The 18,406-nt window shown below is 40.5% G+C and overlaps 1 protein-coding gene across 1 annotated transcript in view; it reads right to left on the reverse strand.

The window, feature by feature from the left end:
• DNAAF9 (dynein axonemal assembly factor 9) overlaps nt 1–18,406 on the reverse strand; it is a 2,711,795-nt gene that overhangs the window by 1,064,776 nt on the left and 1,628,613 nt on the right. Inside the window, exon 25 of the mRNA XM_044064082.1 lies at nt 2,307–2,424. Coding sequence (XP_043920017.1) covers nt 2,307–2,424 — 118 coding nt within the window. The remainder of the gene's footprint in view (nt 1–2,306; nt 2,425–18,406) is intronic.

An 18,406-nucleotide genomic window follows, 5' to 3' on the forward strand; every position in this document is an offset into this window, starting at 1 on the left:
TTCATCAGGGTTCAGCTCTGAGTAGACTGGTGTTCATATCAGTGATGTACAGTATTAGCAAATAAGTTGGAGGGGACAGATCAACAAAGCTACTGTATGCAGATAATGTGGCACTGCAAACAGACTCTGAAGAGAAAGTTTAGCAAATTACAGGGGAATGGAATGCAAAACTGAGTACAAACAAGTCAGTTGTAATGGCAGCAAATGGGGGGGTGTTGTCTGAAGAACTGAGATAAAAGGAAAATATTGCAAAGAGATTAACAACTTCAAGTATCTGGGCAGGGTGGCTGAGGAGAAGGGAAGTCTGAGGAGGCCAAAGGTTGAATTTGAGAGTCTGCAGACAAATGGTACAAAGTGTCATGGGTAGTGTATGACAAGGTTGCCAAAGATGCTGAAAAGTAAGGTCTACAAAACGATGTTGCAACCAGTATTTCTGTATGGTACACAAACCTTTGCATTGAAGGCTGAACAGTTGATGGAAGCTAGAGGTTTGACATGAGTGACATGATGAGATGGGTGGTAGGAGGTATACTGTGGGACAGACAAAGGAATGATGACATTAAAGCAGAGGCCAAAGTTTCTCCTAATGCAGAGAAGGTCAAAGAGAATAGATTATGGCACTGACTGGAGAGAAGTGGCAAAAGTTCAAGTGACAACCTGACCCCATGTAGAAAATGGCAAAAAGGGAGCTTATGACGATGATGGTGGTGGTGGCTCTCTCTTCATTGTGGGATGATTCAGAGGTCTATTCTAACATACTTCTCATTCACAGCTTATATGAGTTTGTAAATGGATGTCATCATAGGGAGAAGTATTTGCACTTCACTATATACACATGTGAAGATAATACCCAATTTTACCTCCACTTTTCTAAAGAAACTGTGCTTGATTTTATTGTCCTTAAGGAGTGCCTGGAATCAGTTCTCCAGTGTATGACACAATCTCTTTAACATCAATCCTGTAACGGTCAAGGCCAAGCTTATTCATGCCAGCATTCATCTATCACCTCTTCCTTTGTTTTCCCCATGTCAAGCACCTTATTCCTTATTTGGACTTGGCAACATCAGACTGTACACTAATTACTGAATTACTTAACACCTTTGACCCTGGACTTGCAGATGGCGATCTACTCTGCTTACGGCAGATGCAGAGTTCAGCTGGTAGTCTTTTCACCAATACATCTCATTCTAATCATCACTTCAGTCTTGCACTGGTTACCTTGACCTTCACTTACCACACCTTTCAGAATTTGAGTCCTGCTTATCTTAAGGTGCTACTGAGAACATGTACTTGGGTAAGACATGTCATGATGTAAGGAGCATGTTGGCTGTTCCAAGGACTAAATTAGAAACATCTGTCAGGATATCATTTGCATATTTTGCCCTGGTCTGTAGAACCAGCTACCTGCCCTGATTCAGACAAAGGACAAGTTTCCTCTTCAGGAGGTCAATGAAGATCCATCTTTATAGCAGAGCTACCTAGACCCTTGCAGGGGTATTCAACTGCCTTCAAAAGATTATTTTTTAGACTAATTATTATATATGTCTCCTGAAGTTTTAACGTGGAATTGCCAACTTTTAACATTTGGTTATTGTTTTATGTTTTTCATAAAAGATGCCCAAGACCCAGTCACATGAATATCTTTAATAAACAAAATAACCCCAAACAACAAAAAAGACTGTTACAAAGTCTTTCTACAGCTGAATTCATCTTTCATCATAATGTGCAGAAAATAAACGAAGAGGAAATAAGCTAATTTCTTTTATAAGTTCTCTTTCAATAATATCAATGTTGACTTAAGAAGTCACACTTTTGTGGTCAGAAATGGATATATCACATTGCAAATCGTCATAGAAACAAGTTAGCAATTATAAAGCACTTGCACAGGTAAGATCATACAGCTGTGTGGTGGGGATATGGAGTTTTCCTCAACACTATGTGATCTTGGTGTTGGCATATATACGCAAGGGAAATCCTCTGTAAAGGTTGCATGTATGGGAGTCTTGCCTGGCTTTTAAAAATGTTACTTTTCTTTTGAAGCTTTTGGTTCACACATTGACTGAACAGTAAATTATCCATTCATAAAGTTCAAAATTAAACCTGACGGGTGAAATGAAGAATGTGTGCCTGACAGTTATGAAGACCAAGGCAGAGAAGCACCCTCTAGAGAACAGAACAAGTTCAATTTTAAAACTTGTTGACTGAGTACACTCTTCATAAAAGATTTAACAATTAACACTATAGCCTAACAAAATATTTTAATACATTCCTATTAACAGTGCTGATATTTAAATACTTTTCCGTACCTTGTTTGATTCCTCAATAGCAGTAATGGGAATCTCAGGATGCTGTAACAGTACAGGAAGATGTTCTCTTTTCACTGGCTCCTGACTTACACTGCTAATTGAAAAATGCTGCAAGAAACTGAAAAAAAAAAGTACAGCTATATGTGTATACTTATAATGGAATCACTGTTTCAGACTGATTTTATTTAATTTATTTATATGTCATAGTTAAAGGCTTATTAATCAGAGTACTTTATAGTTAGAAGAAAAACAACAGCATTTCAAATGAGAAAAAATAAAATAAAATCACGATATAAAATCATATATTCAAAGCCCAGACAAAATAAAGACAGGATTTAACAGTCAAAAGAGAATATAATGCAGCTACTGAGAATAAACTCTGCATTACATGAAGTGGAGAATCACCTACATGCAGATATCTGTGATCCCTTGTGCCCCTGCACCCAATTTTTTCAGCACTCAGAAGTTCCTGAAAGCACATGGATACAATCTCCTGCCATGGCCACCAGGGAAAAGAGCTATACAAAGTGTGGAATATGTGCCCTATTTTATTCTTTTCTGGTCGACAAGGAGTGTCATGCAGACACAGTATGCCAGCAAATGACCTTGGGTAAGCCTAAATGAGCCTTAAAAGTTTAAAACCAACTATGACAGGCTTACTAAAAAAAATTGAAATGGTCAAAATTCTAATAAAACACAAGTATTCCCTCAACCACCTGGCTATAGCAGAAGTATGAAACAAACCAGTACTCTATGGATTAAGTTTTTTTCCCAAGATCATAAAACATACAAAACCCTATAAAGACTGTAACTGGTAGAGTGTCGGCAGGACTAAGGAGATGCTAAGAAGGAGTCTACCCTGCAGTTGTAGTCTTACTGTAGTGCATAGAGAGCTGAGATTTCCCTGCAAAATCAGGAAAAGAATAAACTTGTTAACATCTCCTCTACAGTTAGACTCGATGATAACAGCATTTAAGTGATTTTTATTATCTGCTCTTGATCTACGGACTAACAGTGGCAGAAGTTAAAACAGCTTTGTTTCTGCCTGCTGAGTATGTCTCTTAACTGTCTCTGACCTTGCTTCATGTTTCTCCTCTATCACTCATAAATGTTTTGATGCGTCACTGAGGGCTATACTTGGCCAATAATACCAGCCATTACTGTGTCATACTTCTTATTGTTCATAACATGCATATTGTTGCAAAATCTGTTGTACTATTAACTTAAGTAAATAAGAGCAATATTTAAAAGCTTTCTTTAATTTTGATGCTTTTTCTTCCCTTTATTTTTGGATTTGCCCAGAATTCCTAAGCAAAAAAGCATGTGAAGAAATGTGTACTGCTGTCTGACAGTGTTAAGTGCTTTACTGATTTTTAAAGCCAGTACATACTTCTTGCTCCTATCTTTTTTTTCCACCTTAATTGGTAATACATGGAGCAGATAAAACAACACACTCTACAAAGAATTATGACTGAGTCACCAATCATAATCTTTAGTTAGGTGTTCTAGACAATGATACCTAGACTCACCTATTGAGCCTAACTCTAAAGGTGAATTTCTTGGCATTTATGTCTTGAACACAATACGCTGGTTACGATCTGAGACCCGATCATATTCCTCTATATTCAAACATCTATTTTTATGATAAATACGCTCAGATGCTGTTATCTAATCAACATAACCCGCACTGCTGCAGAAGACTCATTATATGAATAAGCCTTACCAAATGACGCTCATTCAGATCTCAGTTATGTGAATCATGTAGTTTATCCTGCAGGGTAGCCAGAGCAAATCATGCTCTACTCCTAAACTGGAATCCAATATGAAATGTAAAGAAGGCTTCAATGCATGTCCAAAATAGCAGCCTCAAAAACATTTTGAGACAACCGTGTAAATGAGGGTTGCAGTGTAAACTGCGGACATAGTAGAAGTCCTTAAATTCTCCAGTCAAAAGTTTGTTGCAGTTTCAAAGCAAAATATATCTGAAGTCTACTGAAATGATCAGCAAAGAAAAAGGAAGACTTAATTTTTCAGTCCCAACATTCAAGACCCAAGCAGAGATAATAAGAGTGTTTAGAAGGTTTCAAACAAAGGATTCTCTTTAAAAACTTATTCATAGCAACTTAACATGATATGGTGGGCACACAGGAAAAGAAGGAGACATGACAGAAGCAATAATGTCCTAGAAGGGCATTACATACACAGTAATACACACTCTGGTGGTATTATTGTGCTTAGAGAATGGCCTGTCTGCAAAACTGTGTTTTACTTAGTTATTTTTTATTACTATATTTTATATATTTATTTTTACTACTATATTATTTATATATATATATATATATATATATATATATATATACACACACACACACACACATATATATATATATCATACACACACACACACACACACACACACATATATATATATTTTTATGTAATGCTTTGTATATATATATATATATATATATATATATATATATATATATATATATATATATCTTTTTTTTTATGTAATGCTTTGTAAATCTATGTTCTAAGGACCATGAGGTTGCCCCCAGAATGCTTGTAGACTATACCCCTTTCCAATATGCATTCAAAGAAAACAAAGCTCTGTTTGTATGTGCCTTAATCCTGCCTGGAAATACTTTACTATGTTGGGAATAACAAAAAAATATATACAGTAAGAAACAGCCAACTGGAATTGTCTGAATTGACACAGGTTGCCCTTTTTCAGTCTCACACCAGGAATTAAACAGCTGCACAGCTTTATTTATACTGACAAGATTAACATCAGAGATGTAAAAGCATGATATCAATATACAGAATCTATTCTCACAGTTATTAAAATTCTGGAAGAATTATGGGAGATAGATGGCTAGATTCAAGGTACACTCTGAAAGTAGTAAGGGAATATGTAAGGGATTTTTTGTATAGATAGACTTTTGTGTATTGAAAAGCAAAAGTGTTAAGCCACCATTAATGATTGCAACCCAAATACTCTCTTCCAGATGTCAGAGTGACAAAAAAAGTTAGTCTACCGAAAAAAAGAGCCAAAAAAGACCAAAGAGATGGTTCAAATGTAAACAAATAACATTCCCAACAAAAAAGTAAAGATCCCAATTATCTCAATTTTCACGTGAATAGCAGGTGATCTTGCATATCAACAGGAAAAAAAAGTTTGTAGAACAGCTTCAGCTGAGACTGAAATGAAGAGGATCGTCAGGCAGACATGCTGAAATAGCTGGTAAAAACCCATTGCCAAAGGAGTAAACAGGCCATAGGACAGTAACTCACACAAATGTTTAAGAACCAGAGGTAATTAGCTCAGACAGTGCCCTGGATACAGGAATTGTCTGAATTGACACAGGTGAGGCACCAACTAGAAAATCTTCTGCACTCGCTAACATAAGATGTACTAATAGCTGGATTTTTTGCTTCCTTTACTAGCTACTCATGAAAAAGGTGCCATAATGGAATCATCCAGGAAGTCAGTTGAAGTTGTATGACATTGAGGCATATCAAACTCCCCTTTGTCTTGTAAGTAGATCCAATCTATAAGGAAGCTTATGATAACTGCCCTGGGCAATTCCATAAGATGGGACAACCAAATGCTGCCTGGGCCAGAAGGGAGCCACCACTATATATATTTTTTTAGAGTGTCCTACTAACTTTTCAGAATGACTTTGGATATCAGAGGAAAGGCTGGATAAGCATAAAGGAGCATTCCCAACCAGAGGAATGAAAATGCATCTGTTTTCTATGTCAGTAAAGAGACATGGTGCAGAATTTGCTTAGTTGTCTATTTCTGAAATGACGTAAACAGATCTATTTGAATTGTTCCCCACAAATGAATCCATTCCCGGATGACTCCCTCATTCAGTTTCAATGCATAAGGGTCTGTCTTGGTCCTGATAAGCTTGCCTGCCACTAGATTTTGCTCTGATGGGATGCAAGATGCTTGGAGGGCTATACAATGGTGTAGAGCTAACTCCCAAGCCATCACAGCCAGCCTACAAAGGGAGTAAGACCTGAACCCCCCCCCCATTTATGTACCACATCACTGTGGTGTTGTCTGTAAGGACCACAGGTAATAAGAAGATTCACAGCTACCGTCTTCTTTGACATTTATGTGCTTTGGTCTCTCTGAACTGTCCCATATGCCTTACACCTTAACTCCAACAGGAATTGCTCCCCAAGCAAAATTGAAGGAGTTTTACTGTCTCCAACAATGTAGTCCTTTCATCAAAAAGCCCAAACTGGAATCTGAGAATCCCAGAGGGTAAGGATGTTGGGTCCACATGTTTTTTTTTTTTAACAACTGAATTTTTCTCAGGTATGTCCTAGCAAGAGACATCATGAGAATCACAGAAGCCATGAACCATGTGAATCTTGAGATATTCTCTGGCTGATTGCAGAAGATCAGAAAAGTTTGCAGATGCAAATTCACTTTTTTGCCTGAGAATACTGTCATTGTGCAATAGCCTATGGTCACTGCATCCATTCCTAACTCCGATATGCAGTAGCTTTGCCACAAGATCCAACTCTTGAAAGTTTTTACCGAGAATACTGTCATTGTGCAACAGCCTGTGGTCACTACATCCATCCATGTCTGACCCCAATGCTGCAGTAGCTTTGCCACAAGGCCCAACTCTTGAAAGATTTTACTGAGAATATTGTCATTGTGCAGTTGCCTATGGTCACTGCATCCATCCCTGACCCCGATACTGCAAGAGGTCTGCCACAAGGCCCAACTCCTGAAAGTTTTATTTTATTTACTGAGAATACTGTAATTATGCATCAGCCTGTGGTCACTACATCCTTCCCTGACCCTGAATGACACATGAAGAACCTTGCCATTTATTAACTTTAACTAGTCAAGTATGTGCCTGCCCCGTGCTGGAAAGTGGCTATGACTCTACCCCCAAGGAGTAGTCCTTGCATTCTAAAGAACACTTATTAAGACAGCCACTGTCCTTTCTCCTGACCTACAGATTACACTGTATATGCCAGTTACTTAAGTACTCTCTAGCTTCCTGGTTTCTGCATTCAGTAAATGAAAGAAAACTTGTTCTTTGTGCCAGTTGCTCTGTGCCGGCTTTAAACTGATTGCTCTTTGTAATAACTGACCTGAGGGTGGGAGGATCAGTGCAGTAGAATATATTGCTAAATCTCCCCTCACTTTGGTCTCCACTTCCACTCAGTCACCAGACTTCCTTCATAGTGCAGGTATGTGTTACGTGTGATTACATGTATATTTGCTATAAGAATATGTAGAACAATGAAAATACCTTGGTAGTGTGTTGTGTTTGTATTGATTTCACTCAAGTAAGATAAGCTTTATGTTTGTTGAGCCTGTGACCTTTAACACATATATATGTGGTTTCTGTTGCTGGTATTTTGGTGTATATAACACTCTTCTGATGTACTAGTTAAACCAATGAATGTTTGCTAACTGATGGCTTTATACTGTGCTTGTAAGTGCAGTGGTTGGTTCCGTTAATTTGCTCTATACAGCTGTGTAAACACAAGGAGAAAATACACAGCCGTATACACAGTTACTCTGGGTCTTTATCAGTATATCTCCTGTTAAACCTATTTTGATCTTACATTCATAAATTTTCTTACCATCTTTCTACTCTTACAATAGGCCATATTCTCTTGTTCTGACTCACTGTGGTCCTTCCATCATCGTTGGGAACAAGAATGAAGAAATTCCTGTCTAGAAGTTAAGTGTGTGTGTGTGTGTGTGTGTGTGTGTGTGTGTGGGGGGGGGGGGCATAACAGAAAAAAAAATCCCTCATTAGTCTCAACAGGCAAATCAGGGAACTAGTCGAGTCTTCAAAATCTAAATATGAGTGTAAAATAGCCTCCCAAGTAAAGGATAGTCACAAAGTGTTTTTAGTTATGTTCGAAATCTTAAGAGAAACACTCAACAATGTGCTGAGGTGGCTGACGATGGCACTACCTATACTCAGCCAGAAGAAACAGCAAACCTGCTGGCCAATAAATTCAACTCAAATGTCTCCCCTCATCACCTCTGGTCACTCCCATAAAATATCCTACCATTCCTTTGTTATCACAAAAGAACAGGTCATCACTGCACTCTCTAAAGATAGAAACATGGCATCAATGGGTGACGGCCTCCCAGGGAGCCTATTAAATAGCTTGAGACATGATCTAGCAAACCAACCTCAGATCACTATTAAACTACAGCCTCCAAGACAGGCTTTGCTGCAGAAGAGTGTAGGACAGCAACACTCATCCCTCTGCATAAGGGGGATCATCAACTGACCCAGGAAACTACTAACCTATAAATCTAACTGGCCTCATATGCAAGGCTATGGAAAAGACAATCATGGACTTGATTAACAATCACATAGGAAATCTTCAGACTCCTGACCCAACCTAGTTCAGCTTTGTCAAGGACAGGTCCTGCCTGATCAGTCTGTCGGACTTCTTCGAGAAGATTACCAAGGCCATGGATAAGGGTAAAACAGTGCATATTGCCTACCTTAAACTGGCTAAGGCACTTGACACAATACCCCACTAGGGTATTACAGACAAACTCACCAAATTGTACATAAACCTCTACGTCACCACATGGATAGTCAAATGGCTCACAGATAGGACACATGTTGTTAGAGTGGGGGGAATCCACATCCAGCCAGTCACCAGTGGAGTACCAAAGGGCTCAGCGCTGGAACCCCTCCTGTTTGGGATATACGTCTTGGATGTCAATGCAAATGCAGATGCCCTTAGGCTGACCAAGTTTGTTGATGAGTGCAAGTTGGAGGCAATCACTGACTCCCCAAACAATGTTGATATCATATGTAAAGGTCTGATGCAGACTAATGATTGGTGTCACAGCCATGGCCTCAAACTCAATGCGAAGAAGTGTATAATAATAATACCCTTTGGGAAATCAAACACCCCTGCAAATTACAACACTGACAGCACTCCCCTAAGAGTGGACCCAGTGATGAGAGATCCTATTTGTAATGTTTTGTAAAAGTATGAACAGAAGACCAAGTAGCAGATTCCAAAATGGATCGAGTATCCAACCCCTGAAAAAAGCCTCTGAGGATGCAACAGATCTAGTGGAATGGGCTTTAACAGAAGAGGATAAGGATTTCCCATGAAAATGATAGCAAAACACAATGGCCTTAGAAAGCCATGAAGAGATAGCTTGCTTAGAAACAGGCAAACCCAGAGCCCTGGGATGGAAAGACACAAACAGTTGATCAGATTTCCTGATAGTCTTAGTTTTGTAAAGATAGAATCTAAGCTGTCTATGGACATTCAGGGAATGCAAAATTCATTCTCTAGGAGATTGTGGAGATGGGGAAAAAAGTAGGCAAATGAATAGCTTGATTTAAGGAAAGATCATTGACCACTTTAAGCATAAAGGATGGATTGGTTCTCTGTCCTTATCGAAAACTAGGAATGGTGTTGAAGTCATTAATGCCTGAATCTCAGAAACACTCCTGGCAAAGGTAACAGCTACCAGAAATACTGTTTTCAAAGTACAAAACTTTAAAGAAGCAGAGGCCACTGGTTCAAAAGGGGGCCGAGTCAACTTTTCCAGGACAAAATTAACATCCCAAGGACGAGGAACTGGTTTCCTGGGAGGATTCATGTATAGGACAGCTTTCAAAAAAAGCTTATCCTCCGGTCTGGAAGCCAATGGAGGAGAAAAGGGCAGGCAAGCAGACAAGGCAGAACAGTGGACCTTTATAGAAGCATAAGAAAGACCAGTGTTAAGCAACTTACACAGGTAAGACAACACTAAAGGAATATTCACGAAAGGGGGTCCCTTTTTGCATTTCTGGCACAAGATAGAAAATCTTGTCCACTTTGAAATGTAAGACTTCCTAGTATTGGGTTTCCTGGCTCCCTGCAAAACCCACAGCATGTCATTAGAAAAAAGGTGCCTAAAAGGAATCAAAAGTTTATTACCTATAAGGTTATGGGAAGAGCTGACAGATGTGGGCGAATTAAAAACCCCTTGTCCTGCGTGAGTAACTTGTAGTGATGGGCCCTTGGCTATATGGAGAAGAAGAGGGAACCAATGTTGGCTTGGTCAAAAGGGATTCACTATCAAGATTTTTGGTTTGTCCTGTTGAATCTTCAACAGGGATTTCTGAATCAAAGGGAAGGGGGTAATGCATAAAGAAATATCCCCTTCCAAGAGAATGATAGGGCATCCAACTTACATGCCTGACGGTGACGAACACTGCCAAAGAAAAGAGGAAGTTGTCTTTTCTGAGGGGTGGCAAATAGATCCATCTCTGGAGTACCACACCAGTGAACTAGATCCAGGAATACATCCCTGTGAAGCATCCACTCATGGGATTGTGTCATGGATCTATTTAATGCATCTGCCACCGAGTTCTGAGCCAAAGGAAGGTACACTGCATGCAGTGAGACTTTGTACTAAATAGCCAACTCCTATGCCTTCATGGCTAAGCAACAGAGAAGATAAGATTTTGTGCCCTGCTTGTTTATGTGCCAAAGGACCATAGTGCTGTCTGTAAGGAGCTTGAGGGGTCCTGGAAGAAACACAGGGTGAAAGGCCTGTAAGGCTAGAATCAGTGCCCTCATTTCCATGATACTGATGTGTTCTTTCCTCTGAGAGCAGAACTAAAGGCCCTGAATTTCTGGAAGCAATGGCTGCTCCCCATCCTAAGTCTGAGGCATCTGTAAAAAGTCCCTATACAGGTTGAGGCATTTGAAGAGTTAACCCAGGATTCAGACTGAGTTGCTGCATCCACCAACCTAGTTCTGTTTTCAAGCAGGGAAGAAGAGAAATGGCAGTCTCCAATGGATGAGCATTGCTGGGACCAGATTGTTTTCAGAAACCAATGGAACTTTCTCATGTGAAGTTTTGCAAAAGGCAACATGGGAATTGTAGAGGCCATGAACCCAAATAGTCTCAGGAACTCCCTGTCAGGGATGGAGAAAAGTGTTAGAAGTGATTTCATGAAAGCTGTGAGAGAAAGAGCTTTCTCTGAAGGAAGAAATACAATAATCAAATCTGTCCAGAACCTGCACCACAGGAAAATGAGATCCTGTGTGATACAGTAGATATGTTGTGACTGATTATGAACCCCAACTCTTGCAGAAAAGGAATAGCTAGATTCAGGTGCTGAAGCAGAAGACATGGAGAAATGGCCAGGAAAAGCAGGTCGCCCAGATAAGGGTAAACTTGAAGACCTTTTAATCTTAGGAAAGCAATGGCTGGAGCTAGACACTGAGAAGACCCTTGCAGCAGAGGAAAGATCAAAAGGCAAGGCAGAGAACTGAACTTGCCAAGAACCCACTGAGAAATGTAAGAACTTCCTGAAGACAGAGGGAATAGGAATATGCAGATAGGCTTACTTGAGATCCAGTGAAGTTAAGAATGCCTAAGGAGGAACCAGAGGGAGATGAGACTGCAGGGATAGCATCCTGAATGAAGGCATCGCCAGGAAGGTATTCAACTTGGAAAGGTCCAAAATTGGTCACTAAGGACCGTCTTTCCTTGGGACCAGGAACATCCTGAAATTAAATCCCCTTCCCTGCTGACTTAAAGGGACAGACTGAATGGTGCCCTGGAGAGAAAGCAGAGTTAGCAGCTGAGGAAACAGATGTAGTTGATCTGAGGGAGACTGTGGAATCCCCTGAAAGGGGGCAAGAAACTTCAAAGTCATGAAGTAACTGTTTTGAATAATGGATATCACCCAAGAATCCTGAGTGATCGCATTCCGTGCTGACAGGGAAAAAGAAAGATGAAGAGACAGGGAGGTATGACTTGGAAGTGGGAGCTGGAGGTCACAGAGAGCCTTGTCTGGACCAAAAGGGCTGCTGGAGAGATGGAGCAGAAGTCACCCCCTTTAGGCTGAGGGAGTTTCCCAGCAGATTTACGTGCCCTAGAACCAGTGGGAGCTGAAGAAGTAAAAACCTAGAGGGTTTCCTAATAAAAGGGGTTTTAGCTGGGAAGTTCCTATGAAATTTAGGTACCAGAGAAACTAACATGTGTTTTAAATCCTGGAGCTCCTTATCTTTTACCCTCAGAGTTTTAAAAAGTTCTGCAGCAGCCTTACCAAAAGCAGAAGAATTGTCCAAGGAAGCATCAAGCAATTTTTGCCTTGATGTCATCTGGGAGAACCTGAAAACACATCCAAGAATATCTCCTAAGAACAGAAGCAGAAGCTGCAGCTCTAGAGGAAGCTTCTACAGCATTGTAGCTGCATTTAATGGAATGCCTAGTGATCTGTGAAGATGCAGTCCAGAGAAAAAGAGATAAGGGATTTAACTTCTAAATCAGGAAGCTGAGACAGGGCCTAAGAAGCTTGAGAGAGCAAAGCTAGAGAATAACTAGACATGCAAGTCTGGTAATTAACGGCTCTGATTGCCAGGGTGAAAGAGGTGTAAAACTTCTTTCCTAACCTTTCTAAAATTTTGCTTTCTTTGTCTGAGGGAAGCAACTTTGTGGAAGGAACAACGGAGTGTATTTATCTGAGGTGACAGAAACCACAGCAGGATCTGCTGAAGGGCACTTCAAAAAAAATTGCAATCCTCAGGGACATTATAAAAATGGGCAGGTCTTTTAGGAGCTGGTGCCTGTGAATCTGGGTCTTGGAAGTTGATGCAAAGGCATCTAGGAAAGCAAGTAATACTGGAGGGACAGCGGCAGGTACAGGGGCCTCCACTTGAAGTAAGTCACAGTATCTCTTTTGTTCCTCTGAAATTTTGGAAGAATCCCTCTTAAAGAATTCCCTCATCTTATTAACTGTTTCCCCAAAGCAGAGTTCTTCCATTGGTGAATCTCCCCCCCATTGGACTCTTTCTCAGGAGACGCAATTCCAAGGGAGAAGGAAACTGAGTGGAGTAAGCTAAAGAGTCTTCTTCTGAGGAAGACCCCTCAGAATCATTGTCCTGAGCTGGAAGGATGGAGTAAGACTCCTGGGAACCTGATGGCAGCACATGGGAAAAGGAGAAGACAGGGACAGAAATAGGACAGGCCGAGGTTGTAGACCTAAGGGCCATCAAGACCTTAATAAACCTTGTGAGAAAACCTCCCAGTCTGATGTAGTAGTACTAGGCACTGTGGAATGGTTAGTTATTTGTTTCTTTTTGGCAGGTTTTTCTAGGGCAGGAGGAAGGGCAGATACAGGCCTAACAGCCGGTGCTTCCTTTTGCAAGGGGAGTGGAACAGTTCCCAAGTCCTCTGAAACAAGTAGCCCTGGTTCCCCCAAATCGTCTGAACCAGACGTCTGCATAGCCTTGGACATGCTCGGATCCCCACTCCTAGCGGCTTTCACTGCGTTTCCCAGCAGAAAGACAGACCCTACCTCTGACCATATCACCAGGTTTTCATCACCCTCAAGGGGTAAGTTGGACAGAGAAGGTGCAGTCGAGGAGGACTCGGCCCTAACTTTGCCTACCTTCCTCTTCAAGGATGGCTCGAAGGAACTCGCAGAACCCTCCATCAATTCCCGAGCAAAATGCTTAAGCCTTTGGTTTTCTAGATATAGGTTTAAGGCAGACAGACGATTATGTAAAGTTTTAGGAACAGAGGCCTGACATACCGAACAGGAGCGATGGTTGTGGGTAGGCCCTAAGCAAAACAAGCAGAACTCATGACTATCTTTATGTAGAATTTGCCTTACACACCTACACTTGCCTTTCTGGATGACATGAACTATTGTCATAAGCAACAAAATAAATCTCCAATGGGGTACTTACCTAAAGCTGAAAAACAAAACACAGTCTCAATGGCAGACCGAACATACGAGTCAACCTTTCTGAACGGCAACGAAAAAGTTCTGAGGACTGTATGTGCAGATGTCCCTTTTATGGCTGACGTTCTAGTAGCCTATGTGTGACATCCCACTTACAGGCAGTAGCTTGAAGCTTTTGTATACAGGCTGGACGCCGGGTCGAATAGCGGAATACTACCCATATGTAAAGAATACTGCAACACTAAATAGAAGGACATGCCACAGTACCATTGTACCTGGCTCTCATCAGACCAATAATCAAGTACAATGCACCCTTTGGCATGTACTTCACCAGGCACCTGCAACAGTGGAGCATCCTCAGAGGTTTCTCATCAAATAAACACAGGGTAAAACCAATATGCCATGTGTGGACTGATTAAAAGCCCTATCACTGTATTCAGTTTCCTACAAATTTATGAGGGGTGATCTGTGTCTGACCTACAAGGCAGTCTCTGACCCAGCCCTGATGGAAATGTTGCATATTCTCAAAACTAACTGCACGAGGGTTACCTGCTCCAAAGATCTAAAACCTGATCTCTGACATGAATAGATCATGATGGAGAGACAGATATGTGTACCAGAGATTGCCCCTCCTGTGGAACAGGCTTACTATTCACATGAAGCACAGCCCTTCCCTGACCATCTTCAAGCACAATCTGGACTGATGCAGGGGAAATTGCAGATTCACTCCTGGGGTGGGACCCATGTCCCTTATGGACAGAGGCAGTCTGTAAAAATAGTCAAAACCCCACTTGCTGATCTTTGTTATCTTTCCCCTAGGGATAGAAAATTGAGTAAAATCTGGGTAAAACTGGCTATGCTTGTAAGAGCTCTTGAGCCATGAGCCTACTAATTGCCTATGAACTTATGAATCTCTTAAGTATTAACTTTATTGCCTCCACACAATATTACAGTTTAGTAGAGTTTTTCTCTTTTCTTTCCTTTCAGAGCCTGTGGTACCTACATCCATCCCAAAACCGCCACTGCAGGACCTCTGCCACAAGACCCTACTCACAAAAGTTTTTACTGAGAATACTATTATTGTGAACTGTAAGGAAGTATAACAAGAAGAACCTTGCTATGTACCAACTTTAAGTAGTAAAATATGTGCCTACCTGTACTGGAAAGTGGCTGTGATATTCCCCAGACAGGAGTTGCCCTTGTACTCTAAGGACCACTTTCTAAGTTGGCCATTACCCTTTCTCTTGACCAACAGATTACACTGTACATGCCAGTTACTTAGTATCCCTAGCTTCCAAGTTTCTGCATTCAGTAAATGAAAGATAACCTCTTCTACTTTGTGCCTCCTTGTTAACTACTCTATACCAGCTATAAACTGAATGTTATCTGTAATAATTGACCCCTCTTATTTTACCATTATACTTCCCCACATATACATTTCACCTGTGACACCCATTCCCTAACCCTCCCCAAACAATTTTACTACAATCATGTTTCTATTTTCCTATTTTGCTACTTCTAACATTTAGCATCATTCCCAATCCCAAGCAGCCTTTCTCCCTCCTATACTGCTTTGCTTTATATCCATTCATATTCAGGCCTCTCCCCAACAGTACCTATCTATTATTCCACATTTCAACTTCTACTTTCCCCAAATAAATCCTTATTACTGCCTATCTTAACTACATCCTCATACTCTATCCTTTCAAACCCCTCTATTTTTTACATTTCAAAAACAGATATGATATCATGAAAACCTAACCCTCTGTCTTCATAGAAAATACTTCCTTTCTACTTAACCTTCTACCAGCTTTTAGACTCCACCACCACTAAATATCCTACAGCTTTGTAACTCTTGCCTCCTTCTTGATTCCTTCTTCCCCACTACCTGCTATCAATAAAATACACATCTCTTTGCTTAATCATGCTTCTCCTCAGTTTATCATCCATTCTCCTTCTCCTGCTGAGCCACCATTCATTCTTCGATGGCTCAATAATAGATCTCAGCATCTCTCCAGCCACCTATCCATACTCCCTCCCTATACTGTCCACAAATCATACCAGACCTATTTAATGATGCCCCTCACCTTTATCCACAAAAATACTCTACCAGAACAAATATAAATAATATCCCAATGTACTAAAATCCTCCTAATAAGAGGCATTCACCCTAAACCTGGTCCCACCTATCACAACCAACATGAAGACAATTCCTTTCCTCACACTACTCTAACTCGCAATGATCAACCCCTCACCCTGGTAATCTAACTTTTGCCACCAAAAATACTAGAAGCATAATAAATAAAACTATTGAACTACATGCCTTGGATTACCTAACATAAGCCTGGCATTCTTGTTATAACTGAAACTTTTTAAATTTATTTTGACATTTGTTAACCGAGTTAGCCCGATTGGGCTGCAGTCCTTTTTCAGCGGAGGCCTGAGGACAAAAGCATCAATAGTACAAGTAATAAAAGTAATCATATGGAAGATCATTACAGGTAAACATATAGAGTTAAACATATGTCAAAGAGTAAGAAAAAACATGCAAAAATGGTCAAGAAATTGCACAAAATAGAGTACAGAGTTACACACAATAATAAGAAGAATACTAAAAATGGTCAAAAGATTGCAAAACAAAAAGAACAAATAAAAAATAAATGTAGAGTATATGAAGGAGATAATCCCAGGACAAAAGCCAATTTCCAAGACTACAGCGCTGGAAGCTGGAAGTACTAATGACTATTAGTACACCTTTGGTTTAAATTCAGCAAAAACTACTCCAAAATTACTACCCAGCTATAATATCATCTGTAATGACTGTAAAAAGAGGAAAGGTGGTAGTATTAATTTAATACTTCCCAATAATTACCAATTTTCCCTCAACAATAGACCAATACCAAAAATCAGTTCAGCAGAGCTTTTTATTACTTTCCTGAAAATAAACAAATATACACAAAGTACAGTTTTGTACCTACCATAAATGTAGATGTTTGAGTATTGACACTGCTGCAGTCATTACACTTGGGTTACCCTGCCGTCAGGCAGTCCCGCAGTCGGCCAGAGTTCCAAAGTCTTGGTCCGGCGTCGGTTGCTGTCGCCTCCTCCCTGACGTCAGTGTGACAGGGGTATATAAGATGCAGCCGACACCATTTTCTTCAGTTTTTCTTGCCCCAGATGTCAGGTGCCCCCAAATAGGTAAGCAATTCAAATTGCTAGTAAACAATACAAAAGAAAAGCAAACAACCATTTTTAGGTTACTCCCCATAGGTAAAAAGGGTAGATGTCCTAGGTAAGTACCAGAAAGTAAGAGGGGAAGGAGGGAGGGTAAGATGGACTGCAGCAGTGTCAACACTCGAACATCTACATTTATGGTAGGTACAAAACTGTACTATGTTCATCGTGTTACACTGCTGCAGTCATTACACTTGGGTGGAATCCCAAAGCTGAGGTAGGGAGGCTGGATCTATAAGGCATTAGGGGTGGCTATACAGCCCTGCAGTACAGCAGTGGTGAAGCCAGCTCTGGATTTGGAGTATAAAGGCAAATGGTAATGTTTGGTGAAGGTATGCACAGAACTCCATGTTGCTGCTTCCAAAATATCCTTGGTAGGTACTCCTCTGAGGTAGGCAGTAGAAGTGGCTGTTGCCCTGGTGGAGTGAGATCTAATGCTGCTAGGTACAGGTTTCCCATGATGGGTATAGCAGAAACGTATACAGTGTCCTATCTATTTTGAAATAGCCTGCTTTGAAATGGCTTTTCCCTGTGCTCCTGCAGCGTATGCTACCAGTAACTGCTCAGATTTTCTGAAAGCTTTGGTTTTGTCCAAGTAGAAGCATAACTGTATGCGAATGTTCAAAGAATGTAGCAATTTCTCCCCTTTGTTCTGTGGTTTTGGATAAAACGTTGGCAAGTGAATAGTTTGGTTCAGAGCCACACTTGATACCACCTTTGGCATAAACGTAGGGTTAGTTCTTAAAGACACCCTGTCCTGGTGGAAGATGAGGAAAGGTTCCACTGCCATTAGTGCCTGTAATTCTGAAATTCTTTGTGCTGATGTAATTGCCAGTAGCAGAGCAGTTTTCCAAGAGATGTATTTTATTTCTGCTGTGTTAGCTGGCTCAAAAGGAGGTAGAGTTAATTTTTCCAAAACAAAGTTGAGGTCCCAAGTTGCTGTAGGTGCTCTATGGGGCGGTCTTATATTTTTAGCCCCTCTGAGGTATTATTTGAGCAAAGGATTAGAAAAAATTGGTGGATCCGTGTTGTAATGAGCAGAGATAGCTGAGGCATGGATCTTGATGGATGAAAAAGAGAGGCCCTTATCCAGCATCTCAGTTAAGTATTGCAGTATCTGAGGAATGTTTGGGACAAGAG

This window comes from Protopterus annectens, chromosome 2.part2 (assembly GCF_019279795.1).
Source record: "Protopterus annectens isolate FY-2018-M chromosome 2.part2, PAN1.0, whole genome shotgun sequence".
In the NCBI taxonomy this organism is placed as follows: domain Eukaryota; kingdom Metazoa; phylum Chordata; order Ceratodontiformes; family Protopteridae; genus Protopterus; species Protopterus annectens.